Raw genomic sequence first — 26,827 nt, forward strand, 5'->3', positions numbered from 1 at the left:
ATATATTTGTCCAAACGCAAATTAGTATGTCAGGCACGAACTCTTGGCGTTATAATGGTTTTTAAATAATATTATTTAACGAGCGCAAATGTTCTAAAAACGTCTGTAAAAACACGAATATTGTGAAATAACGTAACAAAAATAGTGAAATATTACAATTTAAAATAGCTTTTTTTTCTTTGTGAATATATAAGACGTAATTTATTCCTGGGATGAATGTCGAATTTTCAGCATTATTGAAATATTTTAAATAATTGAGCAGTTAATCATTTCTGAAGATCATGTGACACTGAAGACTGGAGGAATGATGCTGAAAATACAGCGGAGCATCACAGAAATAAATTACACTTTAACACAGATTCACACAGAAAACAGATGTTTTAAATGTTAATAATATTTCACAATTTGTACTGGTTTTTGTTTGTTCTTAAATAAATGCAGCCTTGGTGAGCGGAATATATATATATACATACACACACACACACACACACACACACACACAATAAAAAAGGAAATGATGTCACAGTGTGATTCACTTATATTCTTTATTTTTATGCAAAATAATGTGAAGATAGTCTTAAAAAACGTTCCAACAGAAGCACCTAGGCTTTCAGAACATTATTTACAACATACACAGTTTCCCTGGTTTTTAAAATAACCCAAAAATTAAAAGCAACAATCATACAAGTACATCTTAAAAATAGAGTGCGCTTATTTTGTTTCTTTTCATACCAAGACAACAGCTAGAGAAGAGCTCAAGCAGTGGATCTTTTCATCATATATATCTCTATATCTATATATCAGACCTGAGCTGTTCTTCCAGTGCAGACGCTCAGCATCACACACACCGGCTTCTGTAAGATTAAACTGACACAGTCATCAGCGGACTCCATGTTTCACTAGCAGCGTCCGGCTGATAGACACACGCTCACAGCGCTGCGGTCAGGACCAGCATGCACTGCAGCTGACGAAACCATCACCATCATCATCATCAGCAGCTGACGCTCGCCCCACAATCACAATCACAGACCAAAAGCAATGCTTGTCCCGTTTGATTAATGACAAGCGTTTCCAACATGACAGAAAAATACAAGAGCATGTGACTTTATATCTTGCAATTCCGCATTTCTGAGCGCGTGTGCTATGAAGGAGTTAAACATAAACATGCATTTATTATTTTGCTGCAAAGGATAATTTATCATATCTTTCCTTTGAGTTTACAAACAGCATTTAGTCAAAAAATGTGTGTTCCTCTGAATATGGCCTTGCTCAGGAGAATAAACGTGCAAATACAAGCAGAAGAGGAGAGAGAGCCGACGAGCGCACACACACACACACACACACACACACACACACACACGAGACTGGTTAGTGTGGATCATCAGGAGCAGACTGAATGCTGGGACAGAACATCTGATAGCGGCTGTGTTCAGAACGGAGTACCAGCTCCCTGCACACTATATAGTGCACACTAATCTGTAAACACTTGAGCTGATTTCATGAGTTTTATATCATTGTTATTTCCCCATTTATTAATCTGAAGCTGCTTTGGAAAATCTATTTTGTATAAAGCATAATATCCATGTGTGTGTGTGTGTGTGTGTGTGTGTGTGTGTGTATTTATATAGGGTTGGCCAAAAAATAAATGGCAATACAGTTTTTTCATATCAGTTGATAATTATCACGATAAGTTTAAAGGCAATTTTTGATCAATGTCTGTAATATTTATAACAAACTCGTGTTTGTATGGTGAAATATAATTATTTGAAATGAATTAAAATCCTTTGGTCTTCCATAGAAGTACATTTAGATCATGATCAGAGGAAAAAAAACTAGAACTATAACTATATGGGGTTTATATGTGTTAGTATGAAAATACTTTTAGTATAAATGCAGAAACACAATAGCTTAGTCACAAAAATACTGTAATTATATTACATTACTCCTTTAGTACATTCAATACTTGAATAAATTAATAATAATAAAAAATAGTAATTACTGTTATTTATTTATTACTGGATTTTAAAAATGTTTACTGGAGTACCAGATTACTCTTAATTTTACTATAATTTATTTTCAGTTAGTTCTGATGTAATTGCACTAATTACTGTTTAATTAATTTCTTTTTATAGTAACATTAAATATATATATATATATATAAAACATTAGTTCATAAATGGTAAGGCATCATTAAGCATTTTTGCATGAGTTGCATGCGAGATATATATAAAATAAATATATACATTTATTTTAAATTGAGCACAGGTGCATTCTGGGACACCGTCTCGGTGTGCCATTCTGAACACAGACACATTCAATCAAACGGATCACCTGAGTATTTCCCTGTCCGTCATTGGTCAGTCAGCCTGATAGCCCCGCCCCTGACTCACATGATTGGTTGAGACAGACACTGACATCTCAAACAGATGGAACGAAACGATGACTCACGTCACTCTTAAGCGTCTGTGTAGGTTCTGTATTAACCTGCTGCGGTGCAGTGCATGCTGGGACTGAAGCACCTGAGAAGTGTTCGGTGGAGGCACGTGTCAGCGATATCTGTAACAGGAAGTGGATGGTGCGGCTTTGAAGCGTAGAATTAAAGGGCAGAAGCTCAGTTTAAGCGCATGTGCACAAGTGCATTCGTTAGCATGCGACTCAGACCCAGGTCACATGATCTGCCGGCGCTCTACCCAGAGTGCCACATGCACATCTCCGTCTGCGTCGCTCTTCGAGTCACTTGAGGTGGTCCGAGCGGAAGGAGTCCTCGACGGCGGGGTCGGCCAGCATCAGGTCCCCGTCTGACAGCATGCCCAGAGCCTCCAGCGCCAGCGGCTCGTCCGCAGAGAACGAGTCCATCTCGAAGCCCGGGACGGCCGACAGCGCGCTCGCGATCTCCTTCGACAGACCTGACGGAGAATCATCTGAGACACACACCACACGACCGGGATCAGGGTCACTGAGATCAGCACAGATCAAGCAGCACACACACTCTCCAGTAAACACAGTCGGTCAGTCCCTCACCGGTCAGGATGATGTTGGGCACGGCGTGCCGCCCGTCAGTGTAGCTCTGGTTCTGGCTCTGGTTCCTCGTCTGTTGTTCGGAGGAGTCCAGCATCTCCAGCAGTGCAGACTGACCCTGATACGAGCCGCTCTGAGCCTTCAGAACCCCAGAAGAACCACAGTCATGATTCAGAGCCTCCAGCTGAGAGTCCAGACTCAACTACACACCACAGGAACAGAGACGGTTAGTTACGAGTGTGTGTGTGTCTCTGTGTGAGTATGTGTGTGTGTGTTCTTACCTGCTGGCTCAGGTTCTGGTTCTGGCGTACCTGTAGGCCCAGGTTTGTGTCGTCCAGCAGAGAGTTCAGGAACATTGTGTCCTAAATGAGACAGAGGAGACTCGTCTGATAACGATGAAGCACATGGTATCATCACATCTGGACCACTGCTGTTCTACTATTCTTTATTTTAGTGCTTAAAACATATTTCAGGTTCGTTTTGCAAAAGCAACACGTTATATTCCTGGAAGTCGGTCACTCACGCTGTACAGGTCCAGGTCTGCGCTGAGAGCCGGTCTGATCTGCGGCTGCGTCTGGGCCTGTGCATGCGGCTGTGACGCGTCTGGGTTCTGGTTCGGCCACTTCAGAGGCTGCATCTGGAAGTTCTGCGTCTTGTGCAGATTCTGCATGTTGTGTAGGTGAAGCTGCAGCGTCTGCGGCGACGGGCCGAACGCATGAACCTGCTGCTGTCCGAAAGAATACGGAGAAAACCTCTGATCCATCTGCAGCCGACCGGTGTCCAGAGCCACACCCTGAGACAGACGCCGGCGGAAAACATGCATTAGAAAAAAAAAATCATAAAAAATGTAGGATTGCATTAAACTAAAGCTAGGATGCAACGAATATGTTTTTAACAAAGAAACATGCATGCAAAAAAAGGGGAAAAAATGCATGCATATGACAGGCCTTTTAATGCTTTATTTATATTGAGACATTTAAGACCTTAAATTTCATACTTTTTTTTTCTCTTCTCTGCATGTTTTTTTTTTTTGCACACATCTATTTTTAGCTGGGAGAAAAGGAAACAACACCTCCTTTCTGTCATCCTCTATATCAAACCTGCTGAGAAGTGTGTGTGAATGAGTAATTCTGTGTAACTCTGTGTGTGTGTGTGTGTGTGTGTGTGTGTGAGAGAGAGAAAGTAACCGTTTTGTACTTTAACTATGTGTATTGTGTGAAACTGTGTGTGTGTGTAACTGTTTGGTGATGGTGTTTGTGTGTGTAACTGTGTGTGTTAGTGTGCGTTCACCTGTGTGATGGAGCTGAGGGTGGAGGAGGTGGGTGAGAACTGTTTGGGGTGATGTCTGCGTGTGTCTGGAGGCAGGGTCACAGGGGTCAGCTGCGCTCGTCTGCGCGGGGACGTGTTCATCTGCGGAGGGAAGGAGCCCGGAGCGCTGTAAGTGCTGTTACTGACAGACGACTGCAGCGATTGGCTGCTGAACGATGACCTCAGTGAGGGGGAGGAGCTTAACGAAGACTGGAGGGAGGGGTTGCTCAGGGACGAGTGCAGGGAGGCGGAGCTCAGCGAGTTGGGGAACGAATGGCTGCTGAGAGACGATTGGATGTTGGGGTTGCTAAGTGATGACTGGAGGGAGGGGTTACTGGACGCACCCTGCAGAGACGGCAGACCTGCACACACACACACACACACACACGTTCTTTCAGAATACAGTCCTTCCTGGAAAATGAACTAAATGAGAGCTAAACTTCACAGATCACCTTACACTTAACTCTGGACTGTGATTGGTCAATGAAAGCATTCTTTATGATCGAGACAAATGTTGATTAAGTGTTGCATCAATAATGACAATAAATTGGTATTAATGTTTCTTTGAAAGGATTTTCTTTTTTTAATGAATAAAAACAAAGCACCAGTAGGTGGCGGCAGGTCCCTGTCATAATGAGTGAGTCATTGAATCATTTATTCACCTGATTCCTTCAAAGTGCTGATTCTTTTATAAATTAAGCAAGTTTTTGTTACTGATTCACTCGATTCAGTCAAACAGCTAATTCTTTCATAAATGACCGATCACCCATCTTTGAGTGAATCACTGATTTGTTAAAAACTTGAACTGAACTGAATCAACACTGAACTGAACTGATCAGAATAATGTTTTCAGAGCTCCTTCAAAAGCAGAATTTGACTCGGTCTCATATTTGAATGTGTTTGCATCATAGATTCTGTTATTGTCCTGGTCATTACAGTGAATCAGTACAGTACTCGTGACAGAAGTACTATGAATCAGAGTTGGGAGCATGTTTTGGCTCAGTGCATGTGTCTGCACCTGTGGAGTGGAAGCTGCTGGGGCTGTGGATGCCGAGCTGCGTGAGGGTGCAGGTCAGGTTCCCCGTGCTTCCTCCGCCGCTCAGAGACAGGTATCCCGGCTCGTCCGGGTCCAGCGGGGTCGGCAGCGGGGACGGGAAGTGCAGGCTGGACAGATCCGGCAGAGAGCCGCCTGTATTCAGCACTGTTGGGCCGTGAGGAGCGCCGCCCTGCTGGTCCGGAGACGGAAACACACTGAACACAAACACAGGAGCGAGGAGTCAGATAATGATGCTGAAGACCAACACCAGACATGGACATCACAGCAGGAACAGACTAAAGAGACGAAGACCTTAAAACAGGAAGCAGCGTCTTCAGCGGACACAGATTATATCATCACCACACAGTTTCAATACAAACACAACTAGAACATGATCCAAAAACACATTATCACTCGGAGCTCATTCTGTCAGAGCAGCGCACAATCTTTTATTTGATAAATGCTTTAATAACAGATCACTGCTGTAGCGTATAAGACAGAAAGAGCAGAAAACCAGAATAAAAAACCCCTCAGACAAGAAATACAGTCATCCCATAAACCACTTAACCAAGTACGAGTGTGTGTGTGTGTAAGAGAGAGAGAGAGAGAGAGTGTGTGCGCGCGCGTGTGTGTGAGAGAGAAAGAGAGACAGAGACAGAGTGTGTGCGCGCGCGTGTGTGAGAGAAAGAGAGTGGGTGTGTGTGTGTGCGTGAGAGAGAGAGAGAGAGAGAGAGAGAGAGAGAGAGAGAGTGTGTGTGCGTGCGTGTGTGTGAGAGAGCGAGAGAGAGAGAGAGTGTGTGTGCGTGCGTGTGTGTGAGAGAGCGAGAGAGAGACAGAGTGTGTGCGCGCGCGTGTGTGAGAGAGAGAGAGAGTGTGTGTGTGTGTGTGTGTGTGAGTGAGAGAGAGAGAGAGAGAGAGAGAGAGTGTGTGTGCGTGTGAGAGAGCGAGAGAGAAAGAGAGAGAGTGTGTGTGTGTGTGTGTGTGTGTGCGTGTGAGAGAGCGAGAGAGAAAGAGAGAGAGTGTGTGTGTGAGAGAGTGTGTGTGTTAACACGCTGAATTAGTGCTGAGTAGAGATGACCAAGATCATTATACTGATTAGAACTGACTTGTAAACAGTATTTTTATTTTTTTCCCTCTCTCTCTCTCTCTCTCTCTCTCTCTCTCTCTCTCAGGTGTGAATGATTGACAGATGCTGTGAGCAGGCGTGTGATTGGCCGGTCAGACTCACGTGATTCCAGGCACCTCACAGGACTTTGGTCGTGAAGAGAGCAGCGGCAGCTGAAGAGAGGAGCAGAAACACACTGTGTTGGTCAGGGACACACACACACACACACACACACACGAAGCATGAGCTGCGTTCACACCTTCCTGGAGTCCCAGGGTTTGAGGCGTGCGTCATCAGGGCTGTTCTCCTCGATGGGAGCAGGATACGAGAAGACTGCAGGAGGAACAGAAGCTCATCAGCAGAGACTCAAACACACATCTAACGAGCGTCTCACACACACACACACACACACGAGTGTCACTGACCGGACCGTCTGCCCGGCGCCGAGAGCCCTGCTGCAAACGGATCTCCAGCCGGAGGATTCATCACACTGGTGTGCAGCGCCGAGTCCGAGTTAGTCCTGCACACACACACACACACACACACTCAGAGCCGTGTGATTCACTGAAGATCCGGACCGCAGTCCATCAGAACAACACCACGCTCAAGAACACTCGACACGAGTCAGAAACACCTCACCTGTCACGACAACAGTCAAGACTTCATTAACTCTTCAATTAGAACAAATACATTTTGAAACAAAAACCATCAAAAGTCACTCAAAATAAATCATTAAGATAAAAATTAACATCAAAATAAAATACTTACTAAAAACTAATTACATTCTAAAATTTTACAATTAAAAAATCTAATTTACAATAAAAACAAATCAAAATAAAACACTAAAATATAAGTAAATCATTAAAATGTTATTTAAAACAAATTAAATCATAATTTTACTAATCGAAAAACAAATAATTTTAAAATAAAAGTCACTAAAAATAAATCAAAGACGAAAAATCTAAATCTAAATTAATACCTTTTAAACAAAAATCTAAATAAAACACTTATTGAAAGTGATTAAACCATAAATTTAAATTCAAAGGAACAAATAATTTTACAAAAAAAAAACACTAAAGTGTAAGAAAAGCATTAGAATGTTACATTTATAAATAAAGAAAATTCAAATTAAATCAATATAAATTGTACAAAGCATAAAAAAAAATATTATATATATATATATATATATATATATATATATATATATTTTCCTAAATGTTGAGAAGCCGTGAGCAGAAGAGTGGACAGGGGCTGACTGGACTGGACTGGTCACCTGTTGAGCGCTGTGGCCGGCAGCTGCTGGAATATCTGGCTCTTGTCCGTCTCAAAGCTACTGTTCCAGTTCCTTCATGAGCGACAGAGAGACCTCCGTTACTTCCAGAAGAGAAGAAGAGCAAACTCAAGAGAAGAGCAGCTTTACCAAAGAACAGGAGGAGCGGAGGATAGGAAGAGCAGGGCGTGTGTGTGTGTGTGTGTGTGTGTGTGTGTGATGCTCCTGATCATCATCATCACTATCTGCTGAAATCAGCTCGGTCTGAACACAGTGATTGACCCAGAAGATCAGAATCAGACAAAGACACGAGGAACAGAAGCAGAGAGCAAACTCAACGAGAGAATCTCCAGAACAAGAGTCTTCTCACACACCGCAGCAAGAGAGACACTACACACACACACACACACGAGCACGTTACCTTCTCCAGCTGGGGTCAGGGGGCGGAGACAGATACACAGAGCTGCTGTGAGAGCTGTCCACCTGAGGTCAGAGGTCAAGGACATCATCATGATAACTGGGTTCACAGTTAAACCTGCAGAGAGACGGTCAGGGAAGGATACTTGTCTCCTGTAGGGTCTGCTGGGAGAGATGAAGTGTCTGTCTCTGTGAACACGCTCCACCAGTCCATGATGCCGTGTGGAGCGACTGGAGTCCAGCGGAGAGTGATACGAGCCCTGACACACACACACACACACGGGTTTACATGAGCGGTGATGAGCTGCTGCGGATGCACCTGGACACACACACACACACACACACACACACACCTGCAGCTCCGAGGCGTTCCTGCACATCTGGTTGACGTTGGGCAGAGATCCGCCGTAATACTGGCCCTGAGTTCTGGTCAAGCGGACCTTCTGCGCCTGAATCTGACACACAACACGAGAAATCATTCAAATCATCTGCACACGTGACATCCCACAATGCAACACGCTCGACTTGACCTTCATTTCCAGTATGACAAATGAACAGGAAGTCATTATCAGCTCTGACATTCACTTGACTCATTATCTGACTTCCAGAACATAAGATATGTTTGTACAGGGGTTTCTGATCTGATGAAAACAGTCAATCATTTAATCATACAGATGGAAAAAAATCTTTTAAAATAAACACCATCAAAATTACATTTACTAAAAATAATACAATGTAAAGTCAAACTCATTATATATCATTTGTAAAAACTCTATTATTAAAGGTTTTTAAACCACGAAAAAAGTTGAAATGGATACAATTCTGCAAAATAAATTATTTTAAAAAATCAGAATAAGTAAAATCGAAATAAATTAATCAAACTAAAATATTTTAAATAAAATGTAAACCACAAAAAATGTAATATGTCAAATCAATCATTTAATAAAATAATTTAAAAATATATATTTTAAATAAAACACTTCCACGTTCCACTTCCAAGTTGTAATACATACAATTAAAAATATAAATAATTTGACAATGAAAAAAATATATAAAATACTAAAAATTAAACCATAAAACTGTAAATATTAATACATAATTTTTTAAATAAAAACAAATAAAAAAATAAAAACCAACAAAATTAATTTAAAAATAAAAAAACTATTAAAATTATCCAAGCAATTACTAAAATATAATATAATATATATTTTATTGAAATATTGAGGCGATATCTCAGTTAATGTTTTAACTGAAAGAGGATGGGGCTGACAAAAATGTTTGGGAGTCACTGCATTATTGGATTAATAATGATGTTCTGTTTAAACAAGAGTTAACATCTGTTTAACCTGGGGTTAAAAATACACATTGACTACCGAGAGCTTCAGAGAGCAACCATCGACTGTCTAGAGCCGTCATGAAGAATACACACACCACCAAAACATGTCTATATGATAACAATAACTCACGCCTGAGCTCTCGATTCCCTTTCTGAGTCTAAGAGTGTGTCTCAAGGTCAGAGGTCATCAACACCCGCCTCTGCTGCTTGTGTTTTCATTATTAATCGAACCAAACCATCAAAGTGCCTCGGACAGAAATGATTCACAAACAAAATGATGCAACAATGTAACAATGAATGTAACAATTTTAAATAGCAAAATTAAAATAGTTTTGAACACGTATTAAACCTTTATTAAATGATATGCAAATACAAAATATAAATTAAAACACTTTTTTTATTTTTGCATTTGCATATCATTTAATAAAGGTGTTAGTAAGTGTTCAAAACAATCAAAGTAAATGCTAAATAAAATAAAATAATATCTATTATTAATTTAATGACAGGATGCTAAATTTAAAATATCAATAATTTAAGTTTTAGTATGTGATTAATTTTAATACAAATAAAAACAAATCAAAATAAATATTAAAATAAACTAAATTAATTAAATCACTTAGCTAGCAAATATTAATTTAATGATAGGATGCAAAATAATTTAAAACGATTTAATATTGTAATTTATTTATTTTTAATTATACATTTAAAATTAAAATACAGCTAACTAAAATCTAATTAAATCAAATTACATTAAATCAAACAAATAAACAAAATATCTCTCTTTTTTTAGTGTTTTATTTGATTCAGTTATTGATGATCACGGTCACTGATGAGGTGAAAAGTGTAAAATCATCAGGGACTAGTAAAACTAGTAAAGTCGAGGGTCACTGGTCAGTGTGACAGACACACACACACACACAGAGAGAGAGAGAGAGAGAGACGTGCTATAGTAAGTTACGAGTCCACTAAATGTGTTTAGTGGCTGACAGCAGATATAGAACATCAGACTGTGAGGTTTTAGACAGACACGCTCAGATTAAAGACCTAACTCTCAAATATCGCTTGATAGTAAACGAGTGAAGTGTGTGAGGAGCTCATGCTAATCTGATGCTAACCGCTTCCGGTCTGAGAGACTCCTCAAACTTACGCTCGCATTAAACGCGCTTTTACTGTCGTTTGCTGTCTGTGCACCTCTTATAACACCCGTCATGTAATCCAAACGCCTTTAACGTCTTTCAACGATCCAGTTTTCGAGATATCCGCGTTATTTTCGTTAGCTTCCATTAGCTAGTGCGGTACTACCTGCTCGGGCGCGCTGACGAGAGAGAGAAGCACGGATTTGAGACTCTTTCCGTGTGTGTGTGTGTGTGTGTGTGTGTGTGTTACCCGGGTGGAGGTGAGGTCCATCATGACCTCCTGGAACGCCGCGGTCTCCTCCGCTTGTCTCTGTGTGTGAAGCGCGATCTTCTCGCTGAACTTTCGCGGGTTTGAGGCGCAGGACGCGGGAACAGAGCCGCCGTGATCCGGTCCACACGTAGCTCCCGCGGAGGACATGATGAGCGGAACACCGAGCTCACACACACAGAAGAACCGACCGATGGACACACATACACATACACATACACACACACTGACAGAGCGAGAGAGAGAACGAGAGAGAGACGGACGCGAGCCCTCTAGGGGCACGAGAGAGACTTACACACTTACACACACACACACACACACACACACACACACACACACACACACACACTCTTTAAGAAGTAAACAAACACACACATTTAACACATAACATACACTCACACACACTCACTTAGTTACAAATGATCTGCTCTTATCATCTGATCGTAGGTGTATCTCTCTATTAGTTTTATTGGATCTTAGTGCTGCGTTTGACACAATTGACCACAACATTCTTTTGCATAGACTTGAACACTTTGTTGGCATCAGTGGAAGTGCATTAGCATGGTTTAAATCGTACTTTTCGTAGCAGTGAATGAAGATGTATCATATCGATCACAAGTGCAGTATGGAGTACCGTTCACGCTTTATATGTTACCCATGGGAGATATCATCAGGAAACATGGTGTTAGCTTTCACTGTTATGCTGATGATACGCAGCTATATAGAACCATAGGGTTCTTTACTCAACTCCAAAGAACCTTTTATGCTAAAAAGGTTCTATAATGACAAGAAAGAACCCTTTTGGCACAAAGGGTTCATATCTTGAATTCTGTGATCATTCACATGCATTCATAAATGCATTTGAATACACCGAATAATGCAGTGAAAGAACGCACTCAAAATGCACACGCGCACTATTATGACATCATCATGTAACTTTACATTAGCCTAGATGCCTCCACTTTTTAGGCACGATTTGTTTAGTTTTTGAATATACTTGATACTGTTAAAAGGCACATCATTGAAACAAAAAATACGAGTTCACATTTCACACCTAAACAAGCGTGGAAAACGTAATTAGAACTAGCTAATAAATTAGTTAAAAATGCCTATCCATATACAGCTAAGATTTGCGAACCCCAAACTGACTCAAATGATTCGCGATCCCGCTACGAACTCCCGAACTTATTCAAATGATTCGCGATCCCCAAATTTACTCAAATGATTTGCGATCCCGCTACGAACTCCCGAACTTATTCAAATGATTCGCAATCCCCAATTTGACTCAAATGATTCGCTATCCCGCTCCAACTCCCAAACTGGAGTCAGGTGACTCAAATGATTCGCGATCCCGCTCCAACTCCCAAACTGGAGTCAGGTGACTCAAATGATTCGCGATCCCGCTACGAACTCCCGAACTGCTTTAAATGATTTGCGATCCCCAAACTGACTCAAATGATTCGCGATCCCGCTACGAACTCCCGAACTGCTTTAAATGATTTGCGATCCCCAAACTGACTCAAATGATTCGCTATCCCGCTCCAACTCCCAAACTGGAGTCAGATGACTCAAATGATTCGCGATCCCGCTCCAACTCCCAAACTGGAGTCAGGTGACTCAAATGATTCGCGATCCCGCTACGAACTCCCGAACTGCTTTAAATGATTTGCGATCCCCAAACTGACTCAAATGATTCGCGATCCCGCTACGAACTCCCGAACTGCTTTAAATGATTTGCGATCCCCAAACTGACTCAAATGATTCGCGATCCCGCTACGAACTCCCGAACTTATTCAAATGATTCGCGATCCGCAAATTGACTCAAATGATTCACGATCCCGCTTTGAACTCCCGAACTGACTCAAATGATTCGATCGCGAAACCACTACGAATTCCCGAACTGACTCAAATGATTCGCGATCCCCAAATTGACTCAAATGATTCGCGATCCCGCTACGAACTCCCGAACTGACTCATATGATTAGCGATCCATACACATAATGCTATAAAAGTGTGCACATAGAGAGAAATAAACAGCAGATGTTCATGTTAACAACTTCTTTAACTTGAGCAAACGCTGCTAATACACCTACATTTGTTAATAAAGTAAATATAACGAAAACATGAATGTTTTAATGCTACTGAATAAAAATAAACGATCCACGTGAAAGTCTCTGCTCATCATGACAGGACCTGGACCTGAGCTGCGTCTCGGGCCGATGACGTCACTTCCAGGGAGTCATGTTGTACACGCCCCCGTCCCTTGACTCCACCCCCACGTCAAAACAGTGCCACCAGAGAGACGTGCAGAAAAGTAAAGCGCAAAGGGAAAATGGTATCGCAAGCTCAAACTAGACTGACACACAAAATAAAAGCAACATTGCAAACAAATTAATAGATATGACCATGGAAAATATTTATTGCAAAATCATTGCTTTCGCGCTGTTTCATTTGTTTTGCAATTCTTAATTTTTGTTTGCAAAAAGCAAATGTATTTTACTTTAAATTTGTTTTTATTGTTTTTGTATATTTTAAACAAGGTAAATCTTTCTGCTTTATTAAAATAAAAAGTCACATACATGGATTTTTCTGGGCTAAGCCCCGGATCTCCACTCACCCTAGAACCACCCCTGCATAACACACACATTTAGCACATAACATACACTCACACACTCACTAAAGAGACCGTTACAAATGACCTGCTCTTATCATCGGATCGTGTGTGTATCTCTCTATTAGTTTTATTGGATCTTAGTGCTGCGTTTGACACTATTGACCACAACATTCTTTTGCATAGACTTGAACACTTTGTTGGCATCAGTGGAAGAGCATTAGCATGGTTTAAATCGTACTTATATGACCGCCATCAGTTCGTAGCAGTGAATGAAGATGTATCATATCGATCACAAGTGCAGTATGGAGTACCTCAAGGCTCAGTACTAGGGCCGCTACTCTTCACGCTTTATATGTTACCCTTGGGAGATATCATCAGAAAACATGGTGTTAGCTTTCACTGTTATGCTGATGATACTCAGCTCTATATTTCATCGTGGACCGGCAAAACATGCCAATTAAAAAAATTAACAGAATGCATAGTCGATATAAAAAACTAGATGATGAGTAAATTTTTTCTTAATGCTAAATTCTGAAAAAACAGAGGTGTTAATTTTAGGACCTAAAAACTTCACTAGTAATAACCTAGAACACTGTCTAAGACTTGATGGTTGCTCTGTCAATTCTTCGTCATCAGTTAGGAACCTAGGTGTGCTACTTGATCGCAATCTTTCCTTAGAAAGCCACGTTTCTAGCATTTGTAAAACTGCATTTTTCCATCTCAAAAATATATCTAAATTACGGCCTATGCTCTCAATGTCAAATGCAGAAATGTTAATCCATGCATTTATGACTTCAAGGTTAGATTATTGTAATGCTTTATTGGGTGGTTGTTCTGCACGCTTGGTAAACAAACTACAGCTAGTCCAAAATGCAGAAGCAAGAGTTCTTACTAGAACCAGGAAGTATGACCATATTAGCCCGGTCCTGTCCACACTGCATGGCTCCCTATCAAACATCGTATAGATTTTAAAATATTGCTTATTACTTATAAAGCCCTGAATGGTTTAGCACCTCAGTATTTGAATGAGCTCCTTTTACATTATAATCCTCTACGTCCGCTACGTTCTCAAAACTCAGGCAATTTGATAATACCTAGAATATCAAAATTATTCTGGGCGGCGGATCCTTTTCCTATTTAGCGCCTAAACTCTGGAATAACCTACCTAACATTGTTCGGGAGGCAGACACACTCTTGCAGTTTAAATCTAGATTAAAGACCCATCTCTTTAACCTGGCTTACACATAACATACTAATATGCTTTTAATATCCAAATCCGTTAAAGGATTTTTAGGCTGCATTAATTAGGTAAACCGGAACCGGAAACACTTCCCTTAAACCCGATGTACTTGCTACCTCATTAGAAGAATGGCATCTACGCTAATATTTGTCTGTTTCTCTCTTGTTCCGAGGTCACCGTAGCCACCAGATCCAGTCTGTGTCCAGATCAGAGGGTCACTGCAGTCACCCGGATCCAGTACGTATCCAGACCAGATGGTGGATCAGCACCTAGAAAGGACCTCTACATCCCTGAAAGACAGCGGAGACCAGGACAACTAGAGCCCAGATACAGATCCCCTGTAAAGACCTTGTCTCAGAGGAGCACCAGGACAAGACCACAGGAAACAGATGATTCTTCTGCACAATCTGATCTTTGGGAGGCTTCAAATACTGAGTGATTGAGTATATGATGAGGAACGTGTGTCAATCACAGTGAGGAACACCATCAGTCATTTATTATGGTCAAATACTGCCATAAACACTTTAGCTGTGAACATAACAAACATTTAAACTGTTCTCATGACCAATGTTTCTCTGATAATACAGACCTGTGTGTGTGTGTGACTGCTGCAAGATCAGGATACAGAACCAATGCAATTCAGATTGTAACTGTCAAATACTGAAGCACTTCAAAGAATATATATTAATATAAAATCCAACTGCATGAATGATATTCAAACTTAAACAGCAGAAAATGACAAACATTGCTACTAGTATATTATACTCATGCGGAGTCTGTTAGTATGCTTTCTGATTACTTTTCAAGAATCAAAACAAAAAGAAAAGCAGAAGTCAAACTGATAAATGATTGATTAATGAACACATGGCAGAAAATGCAATCATAATTAAATTATTATTATTTTTCAGTGTTCAGAAGATGCAGTTAAAGTTACTATTTATTTAGTTTATAATGTTCTATGTACGTGTATGTACTGGAAGATATATTTTTGAAAGAGCTGCTCATAGACGTTTACATTTATTATTTCATGTTCCTTTCAATTCATTCCTTGTTTATTTTTTCTTCATTCTCTCTTAACCCCATCAAAAATGATCAGCTTTTTAAAATTTGAATTCTAAATCTCTAATTATGCTATTTTTTGCTATGTTTCCATCCACTTGTTGTGTGTATAATTATTCCAGGCCTCTGAGCTCATGCACCTCACTTTTTGAATGGAAAAGCATTATTTGTGGACTCGTGAACGGAGAGTAATCAGGCCTACGATGAATCAGTTGCAAAAAGAAACCGCATTTTTTTGGTGCATAATCTCAGATTTCAGACTTTGCTGAACAGGACGGCAGTGACCAGAGCGAAGCCGGTGAGGAGGAAAGCCACTTTATGGATGCGATGCTTCGGGGAGCCGGACTCCTGCCACACGGACTCCAGCACACACACGTTGATGAAGATCCCAGCCGTCAGACCCTCCACAGCGCAGCGCAGCAGCTGGACCTGAGGACCGACGGTCAGCCCGTCCAGCGCCAGCCCAGCCCCGATCCCAGCCGGACACGAGACGGAGAACAGCAGCAGAGCGCCGGCCACCAGCGTCCGGCGGAGAGCGTGATGGGTCAGATGCACGGCCAGACTGAAGGCCACGAGGGCCTCGTACAGCATCAGCGCCACACAGGTCTCCAGCAGCGGCTGGCGCTGGCTGCCCACGCTCACACCCTCCAGGAACGCTCGCACACACACACAGAAGAGCAGCAGGAACACACGCAGACCCTCATCCACAGCACACCTGGACACACTCCTTCTGGAGCGCTCCTCACAGTCCACCAGCGCCTGCTTCTCCAGAGACACGTCACACGTCTGCTCTCTGAACGCCAGCAGCATCTGCTCCACCACAAACACCAGCAGGAAGCCCATGGCCAGGACGAACTCGGCCAGAGGATAGTGAAGCTGCGCACAGACACAGATTTACTTGATCACACACTGGTTTCATTACAATGGGGACAAACATTGGTGCTGCTTCATATTTCTGTACGGACCATGATACATTTGTAATAATGTTCTATTTCAGATAAATGCTGTTCTTTTGAACTTTCTGTGCATGCTAAAAAATATGCAATATAATTTTTGTGCAGTGCAACTGTTTTCAGCATTGATAATAATCAGAAGTGTTTCTTGAGCAGTAAATCATCATATCAGAATGATTTCAGAAGATCATGTGACACTGAGGACTGGAGAAATGATGCTGAAAATACAGCGGAGCATCACAGAAATAAATTACACTTTAACACAGATTCACACAGAAAACAGATGTTTTAGATTAGAAAAATATTTCAGAATATTTCAGAAATGGCTCACGGTGATGTGCAGACGGCTGAAGGTGTCTCTCGTGTTGTTCAGGAAGTCTGGAAGAAGCTCCAGCAAACACGAAGCCAGAAAAACCCCGCAGGCCAAACACGACGCCAGACTCAAGATCCTCTGCCGAGAGCCTGGAAACACACACACACACACACACAGAGAGAGAGAGAGAGAGACAGAACAGGCTTCATTTACATAGTATAGTCATGAGAAAGTTCCTATTTTCGTTTTTTTTTAATACTAGAGTGAAGTGTGCTTCATCATCATCATCATCATCATCAGACCTGGGTCTGAGCTGAAGCGTGTCGCTCGTCTCATGACACACACAGGACTGAATCCACACAGCAGACTGAAGCTCAGCATCAGCACCAGTGTGAGGAGCTTGATGTGAAGAAGTCCAGGAGCGACACCTGGGGAGGTCCAGTCGGAGTCCATCAGGACCTCACCTGCATCACACCTGAAAACACCATCACCATCATCATCACCATCATCATCTTCACCATCACCATCATCACCAACACTGACAGACCTCAGCACAGTTCAGCAGGGCTTACCAGTACACAGACTGAAGCTGATGATCTGAGCTCTGTGCTGCTGAGTCTCTTCTAGTCCAAACTTCTGAACAAACAAACGCACTTCAACTCAAACTAACCGGACTTTAAATCACAAGCGACGGCGAAGAATGACTGCTATTCTCACACTAACGAGCTTGTTTTCTAGAAACCTGCTGTTTTGTTCGTTTTGAATGTGTCAGATGCACACTCGAGCTTTGGGTTTCTGCTGAGGATTGTTCCAGTATGTGCTCCGCTTCTTTTTCCTGTTTTCGGGAAAGTGACGGTGAGTCACCTTCTCCGAATCTGATTCAGTTCAATTCAGTGAACGAGTCGGTTGTGTAAATGATTCAGAACTCGTTTGCTGATGTCGGAATCGCATACTAGTAAACGACTATTATTTTTTATCATTATCTCTTTCTACAGCAATAAAATAGAAAGAATAAGATGCTTAGTATGCGGTTCCGAATTCAACATAGAAACTCAATCGATTCGTTAAAAAGATCCGACTCAAAAGATCGACTCATTTGCGAAACGTGTGTCAATATGAGTCACAGTTGTCCACAACTTGTCCAAACATGCTCAAGGAACATTATAGACATGAAAGCAATGCCTGTAGCCAGTGATGTGATTATTATTATATACCATGGTAATGAATTAATTCCACTATCACCATTAAATTTACTTTGCCTTTTAGTACTGCTGCTGGACATTACACCAAACATTATGTAAGCAGTCCGAGTCGAATTGCATAAACATAATCAATAGTTGAGATTGATACTAGTGAAGAACATCGATTGATTGTTTTTAACACTTTAACAACACAACACATTAACAACACAACACAAGAACAAATTAAAGTCACTTTTCCGTGCTCTCGTCGATATTATTTTTTACTCATGATTGTTAATAGAAAATCTTCCCCATCAATCTCTATAAAATGATTACTAATTATGTTTACGAAAAATAAATGCATTTATAAAATAATTATGTTTACGTAACCACAAACTAATGTGATTGGTCCATCCTTAGATGTGCGGAGAAAAGTAACAGGTATCAAGTGACCTCACCGTGTACGTGTTTCAAAAGTCTGAAGAATAATTTAAACCTGTATAGCGACAGTGAGGAACTTTAATACACATCTAAGTGAAAACAAACAGTCTGGAATTAACGTGGAATAATTGTTTTTAAAATATTTTCCTACGCGTGTCACGCTATTGGTCAGCGTTTCTCCAGAGCCCCGCCCACACGCTGAACGCGGATGTGAATTACACCGAATCAAATGAACCAGAAGATCCGGATCCGAACGGAGAAATATCCGCGTTTATCCTCGCAGAATAAACCGAGCACGCGTGTGTGAAGGATGCGAGAAGCAGATATTGTGTCCGGGGACGTCAAATCCACCGAGCGAGTGAGTAAAACGTGCAGAAACCCCTATAAACGCGGTTTGTTTACAGTGATTGACAGCTCGGCTTCACCTGACACAGACACACACTGTAGTGATCACACTGTTATTATACTGCTTCTGCTGCTGTAATCTGATCTAATCTTCAGTTGTGTGCTTCTCCACCTGTTTAATAACACATGCTGGTCTCCTATGTGTCCTGTGATACGAAACTAAACACGTATATAGCTAAAAAGGATCTTCTGTAACAGACTTTATAATGTGATAATTAGTCATTTTAAAGTGAGTTTACTGAACTGGAGCGAAGCGTCTCTTATTCCTGAGCACATTAAGTCAACAATAAATCTAAACGCTTACCAGGATGTTCACATCCTCCCACAGACAGACAGAGAGAGAGAGAGAGAGAGAGAGAGAGAGAGAGAGAGAGAGAGAAACACACAGAGCGAGAGAGAGAGAGAGAAAGAGAGAGAGAAACACACAGAGCGAGAGAGAGAGAGAAAGAGACAGGTAGGGTTCTTGTTGAAGCTCCTCCTCCTCCTGCTGCTGCTCACGTGTCACTGAACCTGAGAGACTGGCTGTTTACTTATACACTGTAAAACATGTTTGTCATTTTAGACAAAGAGCTATAGACAAAGCTATTTTTTTCATGCACTGGTCAGTTTGGAGAAGTGTTTTTTCTTTTAATTGTGGAAAGAAAACATCCAAAATCCACATTTCTGTGTTTATAAATATATATATATATATATATATATTATTTATTTGTGCTTGTAGACTTCAATTGTGGTAGATATCAGTAAAGGCTGTGGGTTTGTCCTTCACTTCATCAGCTGAACTAAGTTGTGTCTGTGGTAGGATGCCGAGGAGGTTCTGGAGAGCGGTCTGCTCCTGGACGAGTCCTGCTCTGGAATACTGTACGCTGGACACACGGAGGAGTGGAGCGTCCAGCCGCACTCTGTGAGTCACCACAGGAATAATTCAACCAAAAACCTCCCTTAGCTGAAAATATGCTCATCCTCAGATCATCAGAGATCTGGATGAGTTTGTTTCTTCATCAGATCTGGAGAAATGTAGCATTGCTTCACTTGCTCTGCAGTGAATGGGTGCCGTCAGAATGAGAGTCTGATAAAAACATCCCAATAATCCACAGCACTCCAGTCCATCAGTGAACATCTGGAGAAGACAAAACCTGAAACACATCCAGCATTAAGATGATTTTAACTCAAATACATAGAGTCTATAATCCATAATAACACTTCCTCCAGTGAAGAAGTGTTCTGGTCTGAATCAGGAGAGAAATCTGCACAGATCAAGCAGCGTTTAAACATCTCTAAACTGTATTTTGATGTGAGAGACAACAGCAGATGCACTTTTTCACTGGAGGAAGTGTTATTCTGGATTATAGACTCTATGTGTTCGAGTTAAAATAAAAATCTCTTGTGTTCCAGAGTTTGAATGACAGTGAATCTGAGGAGGTTCTGAACGCCATAAACCCGAACGAGATGTACACGTCAGCGGTGTGTGAGAGCGACAGCGGTCTGTCTGAAGATCAGTCCTCAGACGGAGCCCAGGAGCAGAACCTCGGGAACACCGTCTATCAGGTGGTGTATGACATCAGCGGTGTGGGCGGAGTCTCGGAGCAGCAGACGCCACACATGGACGTGATCTCCATCGAGCTGGGTGATTCTGAATTGATATGAACAGATGAGAGCGTATACCATCGCTGGTCTGTGAAGGTTTGTCATCGCTGATGTTCTGGTGTGTGTCCGTGCAGACGAGTGGAGCTCTCAGATGCTGCTGGAGGACTCGTGTGTGGTCAACGAGCTGGTGTCGTCTGTCAGAATGGAGAACGCTTCTGCTCACGACGTGCAAAGCTTTCAGAGCCCCGATGGTTTTCTGGTAGGTCTGTTGAGATGGAGGAGTTCTGGAGAACCGTGAGGCTTTAGCTGCTGGTGCTGATGATAGACTCTCCTCAGGTTTATCCTGAACTCCAGCTCACAGAGGAGGAGCAGAAGCTGCTGGACCAGGAGGGAGTCTCACTGCCCAATAACCTGCCCTTGACTAAGGTGTGTGTGTGTGTGTGTGTGTGTGTGTGTGTGTGAGAGTGAGTGAATCAGTGTGTGTGTGTGTGTGTGAGAGTGAGTGAATCAGTGTGTGTGTGTGTTGTGATGAGTTCCGCTCTAACAGGGCTGATGTCTCACAGACTGAGGAGAGAATCCTGAAGAAAGTGAGACGGAAGATCCGGAATAAACTCTCGGCTCAGGACAGTCGCAGGAGGAAGAAGGAGTATATCGACGGTCTGGAGAGCAGGTGAGACCACGAGACACTCGTTCCCGTCTCTAACACACGTCCGAGTCTTCTCCGGCTGACCACACTGAGACGTGTGTTTGCAAGGCAGGGGTCAGATCACAGATGTTAAAGAGTGATGAACGACTGCACTGTTTCTCTCGGGGCTGTGAGCTCAACACACCGAGGTCATGCCATCATTTAACTGCCGTCTGAATCCTCTTCACTAGATGGAATTGATGCAGAAGTTGTATTTGTAAATCCTTTTAACATGCAAATTTATCTTGACATGTTTTTAGATGTTTTTATAGGAAGAATTACTGTACGAATAGATTAATAGTTAGAGCTGAACTCTCTCTCTTTGTGTGTGTGTCTGTGTGTGTGTGTCTCTGTGTGTGTGTGTGTGTGTGTGTGTGTCTCTCCATGCGTGTGTGTGTGTGTGTGTGTGTGTGTGTGTGTGTGTGTGTTAGGGTGGTGACGTGTTCAGCTCAGAATAAAGAGCTGCAGAGAACAGTTGAGCAGCTGGAGAAGCACAACATGTGAGTGAACAACATCAGCCCTGCATCACTCCTGCTGACATGACCTCATCTGATGATGCAGAGTCTAAAAAAAATGCTGATCCATATATATATATATATATATATATATGTGCATTAAAAATAATATCAGCTTAACATGCACATATCAAAATAACTAAAGCAGTCAAAATTAAAAAATATGGGTTTTAATTACAAATAGTACTCAAAAAGTGCCATTTCATACACAGTCTTGGAAGATGAATTCTCAAATTAATGCAAAAATAAAAAAAATTCAGAAAATCTGTCAATTTTTTTTATTTTTAGAAAAAGTAAAATCAGAAAACAGGCTCATGTTTGCATTTTCTCCTGATCATAATTCTGACCTCAGGATTAAAAATAAAATAATGTCAAAGATGTGGACTGAGAACTGGTCAGATTCAGACAGGAATCCAACACAAATGATTCTCAAAGTGAAAACAGAGTGAAATGTATCAAACAAATCCTCCAGAACTCATGTAGTGTGTGTGTGTGTGTGTGTGTGTGTGTGTGTTGCAGGTCTCTTATGGCTCAGCTGCACAAACTGCAGGCTTTGATCAAGCAGACGGCCACCAAAGCGGCTCAGACGAGCACGTGCATCATGGTCCGCTCCCTCTCTGTCTGCTCAGATCATTAATACAGAGCCCAGACGGTGATCTGACCAGTGTGCTCTTCCTCCTCACAGATCCTCATCTTCTCTCTGGCTCTGCTCATCCTCCCCAGTTACAGTCCGTTCAGCCGCTCGCCGTCTGTGGAGGACAGCTACGCCCCGGCCGCCGGTGAGACACACACACCATTAAACACACACACACACACCACAGCTGAAGTCTGTCCTGTGGAGTCTCTAGTTAAATAATTTCATGTTTATAATTCCGAACTCTTGCACCTGGCACCCATCCAGTGCTAACAGCAGTCCTCAGATATCACACATCGTTGTGCTCTACTCTTGAGACTTCTGTAAGATGCAGTGTTTCTGATTCAGTGGTTTCCAGAAACATCCTGAACGAGGTGGACTCTCTTCCGCTGCTCGAGGATCCAGTAGAAGATGATCCGATGTCTCCAGAGCCTCCGTCTCCTCCGTCCGAGCTCAGTCCTGCAGACGCAGACGCAGACGCGCCGCAGCAGACGGAGGACCAGAGGAACGGCTCGGACCCGACTGAAGCAGACGCAGCCGTGCTGTCTGTGAGTTTAACGGCTCGGGCGGCTGCAGGAAACGCAGACGCAGCCAAACCGCCGCACGCTGATGAAATGTGAGGCGACTCGAGCTGTTCAGGTGTGGCCAACCCCAGAGAGTTTCTCTGATATGCCTGTATTTATTCTCTCTGAACACACACACACACACACAGGTGTGTCTGCGTCCGCAGCGCTCTTCATCATCAGATGATAATCATTATGAGCTTTAGTGAGAGGCACAACTCAACAATAATCATATCAATGTTTGATTCAAGGGCTCTTCTGTTTGTGTGTTAGAGGCATGTTTAGTGTGTTTTCATTTTTACTCATCTGACACGGATATAACTGCACACATGTAAACAAGATCACAGATTTCTGAAGATCATGTGACGCTGAAGACTGGAGGAATGATGCTGAAAATACAGCGGAACATCACAGAAATAAATTACACTTTAACAGAGATTCACACAGAAAACAGATGTTTTACATTAGAATATTATTTCACATTTTTACAGTTTTTACGGGATTTTTGAACAAATAAATGCAGCCTCGGTGAGCAGAAGAGACTTTCATTCACATTATAAAGTTTTGAACACTAGTGTATGTCTGAACACTCCGTTCCTAATGAAGCAGATGTGCCTGTGAGCGATTGTACAAAGCTTCTTCACTTTTGCTTTTTTAGAATTAATTGAAAGCTTAATTAGCACAAGGCAGAAGCAGCTGCTCGACCTTTCAGTCTCATATAAACACAGAGATCAGATCAGAGTCTGGGACTAAAGATAGACCTGAGACCTGAGCTAAACCAGTTCAGAACCGCTGCTGCTCAAACTCTTGTCTTGTGTGGTTTATTTTCTTTTTTTAATGCTTCAGATTGTCTGAGGGTGAATGGATCGGGTCTCTTTCTTATTTTATTGTCTTCTGAATAAAAAAGATATTTGTTACATGATTTGTTGCTGTTTTTGTTCATTTGAGCCACTAAACATTAAGATAGAATGAGTCTGTACTGCAAAAACAGTGCGGTTTGTCTAAATGTCTAAAGATTCTTAAATCAAGACACATTTACTGAAGACATTGCATCTTGTTTTATGGAAAAATGTGTCAGAATGAAGTGCGTTTATGCATTAAACCAGAACAAATTTTCATGCATTTTTCATAAAACAGGGATTTATTATTATTATTATTTTAAATAAACTCATCGTGGTTGTCACAGTGTCACAATTTCTACATGCATCTTTATATACACACATTCATTTATTTTTAAAAATATTATTATTATTATTTTTTTTTTTTTTTGGGAAAGGTCAGTGCTTTTGTAGTCAGTCCTTTAAGGTCTGTGTTCACACAGCAGGTTACTGTCAGAAAACCGAACCGTTAATAAAGGAAAATTGAGTGGAGTTAGCAGTGTGACAACTTGCCCCGGTCTCCTCTACTGTTAAATGTTTTCTCATCATTTCTCGTTTCCCGTCGAAGGAGAGATCTTCAGTCTGCTCTGTGGATGATGAAGAATGGAACCCATCAGCAGAGTCTTCCTCCGTGTGTCTGTTTCTGTCTAATCTCAGACTTTATTAACAATAGTCACCGCATTAGACAGACATTAGCAGGTTAGAGGCACCAATATGGTCACGACATCATTTTTCTGGTTCATCAGCTCGTGACCTGTGCCTCATGAACCACCCCCATCAAATGTTACTGACATCATTACCCTGCAGCACAGATGAGAAACTGTGTTTCTGATCACTGGAGGAGTCTCTGAAGGAGTTTGTGTGTGTATGTGTGTGTGTGTGTGAGAGAGAGAGAGAGTGTGTGTGTGTGTGTGTGTTCTGGTTGTGTAAAGAGTTTGTGATGAGTCATGACCTATGTGTCTGTCTGTGTCTCGGTCTGTCTGCTTCATGTGTCGTCACTGATCTCCTCTCAATCTTTTAAGCTGCTCAGATGCTCATACTCTCTCTTTCTCTCTCTCTCTCTCTCTCAATCTCTCACACACACACACACAGTATTTACTCCTCTCTGTATTCACACACTCTCTCTCTCTCTCTCTGTTGTCTTTAATGAATTGTGTCCTCACCTGTCAGTTCCGCAAGGCCTCCTCAGGGCCACTGATAACACAGCAGATGGGCTGTTTTTCTTCAACAGTGGCCTTCCTCTCCTGTTATTTTATTCTTCTTTAAATGTTTTCTCTGTGTGATTGATCATTGAGTTATTGTCTCCTCCTGCTGTCAAACACTGATTCATCATCAGAAGACACGGATGAGTCTCTCCGTCTGTCTTCATTGAGAGTGAGACAGTTTCATGCTGTCTGTCTCCTTACACTCACAGATCAGAGGTTCTGAAACCATTATTCATATATGCTATGCTATGCTATGCTAAGTTGTTTTGTTGCGTTACGTCACATTTTGCTAAGCTACGCTACGCTAGGTTTTGTTTTGTTTTGTTACGTTATGTTACACTGGACTACGCTAGGTTTTGTTTTGTCACGTTACGTTACGTTATATTACACTGCGCTACGCTACGCTAGGTTTTGTAACGTTACATTATGTTAAACTGCGCTACGCTAGGTTTTGTTTTGTCACGTTACATCACGTTATGTTACACTGCGATGCGCTACGCTAGGTTTTGTTTTGTTACGTTACGTTATGTTACACTGCGTTACGCTACGCTAGGTTTTGTTTTGTTACGTTACATTACGTTATGTTACACTGCGCTACACCAGGTTTTGTTTTGTTACATTACATTATGTTACACTGCGCTACGCTAGGTTTTGTTTTGTTACACGGCGCTATGCTAGGTTTTGTTTTGTTACACTGCGCTGCGCTACGCTAGGTTTTGTTTTGTTACACTGCGCTACCCTAGGTTTTGTTTTTTCACGTTACGTTACGTTATGTTACACTGCACTAAGCTACGCTAGGTTTTGTTACGTTATGTTAAACTGCGCTACGCTAGGTTTTGTTTTGTCACATTACATTACGTTATGTTACACTGCTTTACGCTACGCTAGGTTTTGTTTTGTTACGTTACGTTACGTTATTTTAAATTGCGCTACACCAGGTTTTGTTTTGTTACATTACGTTATGTTACACTGCGCTACGCTAGGTTTTGTTTTTTTACACTGCGCTATGCTAGGTTTTGTTTTGTTACACTGCGCTACGCTAGGTTTTGTTTTGTTACGCTGCGCTACCCTAGGTTTTGTTTTGTTACGTTACGTTACGTTATGTTACACTGCGCTACACCAGGTTTTGTTTTGTTGCATTACGTTATGTTACACTGCGCTACGCTAGATTTTGTTTTGTTACACTGCACTATGCTAGGTTTTGTTTTGTTACACTGCGCTACCCTAGGTTTTGTTTTGTTACGTTACATTATGTTACACTGCGCTACGCTAGGTTTTGTTTTGTTATACTGCGCTACGCTTGGTTTTGTTTTGTTACGTTATGTTATGTTACACTGCGCAACGCTAAGTTTTGTTTTGTTACGTTACACTACACTAGGTTATGTTATGTTAAGCTATGTTATGCTATGTTATGCTGTGCTATCCTATGCTATGCTATGCTATGCTATGCTATTTTTTTGTTATTGACGATAAAGCAGACTTTGACTGACTTATGTGATGTTATGTTATGCATTTTTTATCATATATGAGCTAAATTATAATGTCATCATGATTTGAAAATTGTAAAAATTGTGGTAATGTCATATTATTATCATTAACCATTGGCTAATAATTTAATACTTTTTTTAATTTACAGATAGAGCAAACACCTATTATTATTTAA

The 26,827-nt window shown here is 41.5% G+C and overlaps 3 protein-coding genes across 6 annotated transcripts; 1 reads left to right on the forward strand and 2 right to left on the reverse strand.

Moving 5' to 3' along the window:
- Window positions 1-531: 531 nt before the first annotated feature.
- LOC113059428 (CREB-regulated transcription coactivator 2-like) lies at window positions 532-11,189 on the reverse strand. 3 transcript variants are annotated; one of them, XM_026227919.1, is made up of 14 exons: window positions 10,877-11,189; window positions 8,508-8,609; window positions 8,301-8,414; window positions 8,159-8,220; window positions 7,741-7,812; window positions 6,893-6,987; window positions 6,727-6,800; window positions 6,591-6,640; window positions 5,345-5,577; window positions 4,309-4,688; window positions 3,542-3,811; window positions 3,300-3,380; window positions 3,022-3,157; window positions 532-2,921 (listed from the first exon to the last, which is right to left on the reverse strand). In XM_026227919.1, the coding sequence occupies exons 1-14, from the start codon at window positions 11,042-11,044 to the stop codon at window positions 2,734-2,736; spliced, it is 2,025 nt and encodes a 674-aa protein (XP_026083704.1). In that variant the 5' UTR covers window positions 11,045-11,189; the 3' UTR covers window positions 532-2,733. The 3 variants fall into 3 exon arrangements, with proteins under 3 accessions (XP_026083704.1, XP_026083703.1, XP_026083705.1); XM_026227918.1 differs by having other exon boundaries at window positions 3,022-3,220; window positions 10,877-11,188; XM_026227920.1 differs by lacking the exon at window positions 7,741-7,812 and having other exon boundaries at window positions 3,022-3,220; window positions 10,877-11,188.
- A 4,030-nt stretch (window positions 11,190-15,219) lies between these two features.
- On the reverse strand, window positions 15,220-19,509 carry slc39a3 (solute carrier family 39 member 3). Of its 2 annotated transcripts, XM_026227928.1 has the most exons (5): window positions 19,405-19,477; window positions 17,646-17,709; window positions 17,376-17,548; window positions 17,092-17,222; window positions 15,220-16,683 (listed from the first exon to the last, which is right to left on the reverse strand). In XM_026227928.1, the coding sequence occupies exons 3-5, from the start codon at window positions 17,524-17,526 to the stop codon at window positions 16,063-16,065; spliced, it is 903 nt and encodes a 300-aa protein (XP_026083713.1). In that variant the 5' UTR covers window positions 17,527-17,548; window positions 17,646-17,709; window positions 19,405-19,477; the 3' UTR covers window positions 15,220-16,062. The 2 variants fall into 2 exon arrangements, with proteins under 2 accessions (XP_026083713.1, XP_026083714.1); XM_026227929.1 differs by lacking the exon at window positions 17,646-17,709 and having other exon boundaries at window positions 19,405-19,509.
- Window positions 18,716-24,003, forward strand: creb3l4 (cAMP responsive element binding protein 3-like 4). The gene is made up of 10 exons (XM_026227927.1): window positions 18,716-19,053; window positions 19,900-20,001; window positions 20,493-20,724; window positions 20,819-20,943; window positions 21,021-21,110; window positions 21,248-21,354; window positions 21,801-21,869; window positions 22,404-22,488; window positions 22,570-22,663; window positions 22,867-24,003. The coding sequence occupies exons 1-10, from the start codon at window positions 19,006-19,008 to the stop codon at window positions 23,136-23,138; spliced, it is 1,224 nt and encodes a 407-aa protein (XP_026083712.1). The 5' UTR covers window positions 18,716-19,005; the 3' UTR covers window positions 23,139-24,003.
- Window positions 24,004-26,827: the final 2,824 nt, after the last annotated feature.

The sequence above is a fragment of the Carassius auratus genome, chromosome 41 (genome assembly GCF_003368295.1).
Source record: "Carassius auratus strain Wakin chromosome 41, ASM336829v1, whole genome shotgun sequence".
Lineage (NCBI taxonomy): Eukaryota > Metazoa > Chordata > Actinopteri > Cypriniformes > Cyprinidae > Carassius > Carassius auratus.